Source organism: Nerophis ophidion, linkage group LG03, assembly GCF_033978795.1.
Source record: "Nerophis ophidion isolate RoL-2023_Sa linkage group LG03, RoL_Noph_v1.0, whole genome shotgun sequence".
Taxonomy (NCBI): Eukaryota; Metazoa; Chordata; class Actinopteri; order Syngnathiformes; family Syngnathidae; genus Nerophis; species Nerophis ophidion.
This window is the reverse complement of record NC_084613.1, coordinates 68316278-68318782: the sequence shown is the minus strand read 5'-3', so window position 1 is coordinate 68318782 and position 2505 is coordinate 68316278. Positions and strand designations below refer to the sequence as shown.

At 40.5% G+C, this 2505-nt stretch overlaps 1 protein-coding gene across 1 annotated transcript in view; it reads left to right on the top strand.

The window, feature by feature from the left end:
* The window catches only part of LOC133549965 (gamma-aminobutyric acid receptor subunit rho-1-like), a 9264-nt gene extending 7614 nt beyond the window's left edge, over positions 1-1650 (top strand). The window contains exon 2 of the mRNA XM_061895918.1: positions 27-1650. Within this exon, the coding sequence (XP_061751902.1) occupies positions 27-329 (303 nt within the window). The 3' untranslated portion in view covers positions 330-1650. The remainder of the gene's footprint in view (positions 1-26) is intronic.
* The last annotated feature ends 855 nt before the right edge of the window (positions 1651-2505 follow it).

Below are 2505 nucleotides of genomic sequence, written 5' to 3'. Positions count from 1 at the left end.
TTAATAAAATGATTTTGCCTGCCCAGCTGCCCTGCACATGTGGCATTGGCAACCCGGACGACATGATGATCGACCCAATGATCACCGGATACGGGACCATGGACGTCAACAGCACCGGGAATTACGGCATGCCGGAGAACGGTGGGCGGCAGGAGCGGATTCTGGCTCAAGTGGCGCTGAACGATCCGCAGCTGACGGGCCAGGTGAAGCCCGCCAGGGGCTACGTGAACATTTGGATCGACACCCACGCCATAGACAAGTACTCGCGAGTCGCCTTTCCCGGGGCCTACATCCTCTTCAACATCATTTACTGGTCCATCTACTCGTAAGGATCCTCCATGACACAGAGCGCCTTTTTTATGCTGGTGGAATTGTGAGCAAAGCCGCTGCCGCACGAGGACTACTGCCTTCTCAACCCGGCCTTTTGACAACTGCCGAGTCATGCTGTAACTACACCATCACGCTGTTTATGGAAAGACTTTTGCTCTGGCTTGATGTTTTCTCCTTCTCTGAGAGGTGAGCGCCATTCACAAATGGTAGTTACTGTTCAGAAAGACGTACCGTCACCTCATTTGGCATCTTGGCAATCAGTGATGCAACTTCTTGAATGGCAATCAGTAACCAAGCATTTTGATTGGCAATCAGTAACTCAACACTTTGAATGGTAACACAACACTTTGACTGTCAATAAGTAACCCAACCACTATTATTGTCAATCAGTAACCAAACACTATGATTGGCAATCAGTAAGCAAAACTTAGATTGGCAATCTGTAACCCAACACTATATTTGGCAATCAGAAGCACAACACTTCAATTGGCAATTAGTAACCAAACACTATTATTGGCAATCAGTAACGCAACACTTTGATTGGGAATCTGTAACCCAACACAATGATTGTCAATCAGTAACCCAACACTTTGATTGGCAATCAGTTACCCAACGGAATGGTTGGCAATCAGTAGCACAACACTTCAATTGTCAATCAGTAATCCAACACTTTGATTAGCAATCAGTAACACAACACTTCAATTGTCAATCAGTGACCAAACACTGTTATTGGCAATTAGTAACGCAACATTTTGATTGGGAATTAGTAACCCAACACTATGGTTGGCAATCAGTAATGCAACACTTTGATTGGGAATCGGTAACCCAACACTATCGTTGGCAATCAGTAACGCAACGCTTTAATTGTCAATCAGTAATCAAACACTACGATTGGCAATCAGTAACCAAACAGTATGGTTGGCAATCAGTAACGCAACACTTCAATTGTCAATCAGTAAGCAAACACTATGGTTGGCAATCAGTAACGTAACACTTCAATTGTCAATCAGTAAGCAAACACTATGGTTGGCAATCAGTAACGTAACACTTCAATTGTCAATCAGTAAGCAAACACTATGGTTGGCAATCAGTAACCCAACACTTCCATTGTTGATCAGTAACCAAACACTATGATTGGCAATCAGTAACGTAACAATCAGTTGAAATTTTTCTTTTTCAGTACGTTCGACGTGCGTCTCCTTGTGACTTTTGTATCGCTGTGACGCTAACTGCATTGCATCCTTGTGATTCCACATTTCATTTCAAAACAAAAAAAATATAATTTGCAAGTGTAAAAGAAAAATAAATCTCAAGCATCGACTTGTGTTTTTCATCATTTAATGACTTCTTCCTTCTTCTTTATTATTGGGGACAATTCACCAAATTGGTGCCATTTGCTTGTTTTTGTTGCCCTAAACAAGATTTAGTTTTAGTTCAATCCAATATGTTCAATAGTCACGTGTTTATATTCCAGATAGTGTCCAAAGTTTATATAAAAAAAAGTGAAAAAAATATGTTCATAGGTCAAAGGACCGTAACACAACACTTTGATTGGCAATCAGTAACCACACACTATGGTTGGCAATCAGTAACGCAACACTTCAATTGTCAATCAGTAACCAAACACTATGATTGGCAATCAGTAACCAAACACTGTGATTAGCAATCAGTAACACAACACTTCAATTGTCAATCAGTAACCAAACACTATGATTGGCAATTAGGGCTGTATGATAACAAACAGGGCTGTGATGATAATGTTTGTGTTTAATGTGTACAAAGCTGCACGGCCAGTTAACATTTAAATGTCCTCCAATAAACACACAAGGTTGGTCAGGTATTTTAGCGAAGAAAGGTAAACATGTTAAGCACACGTCAGCACACACGCCAGACATGCATAATAAGTGTCCTTAATTAAACAGCATTGCAGTCTAAAACTTTTGTCAATTCAAACAAGTATCAAATAATTAACTGCCTATTTCTTACAGATGAACTTAACTTAATGAATTATTGTGGCTACCAGACGTCGTCCAACAAACAACGACCGCTCCACCTCAACTTAAAGACAGCATAAAACCATTCCAGGCGGTTAATAATAACTAGGTTAGTGTTTTTTATACCGACCATTGTCCTCTGTTTGACTGACTACACTTGGTCAAACCTTTTAGAAACATT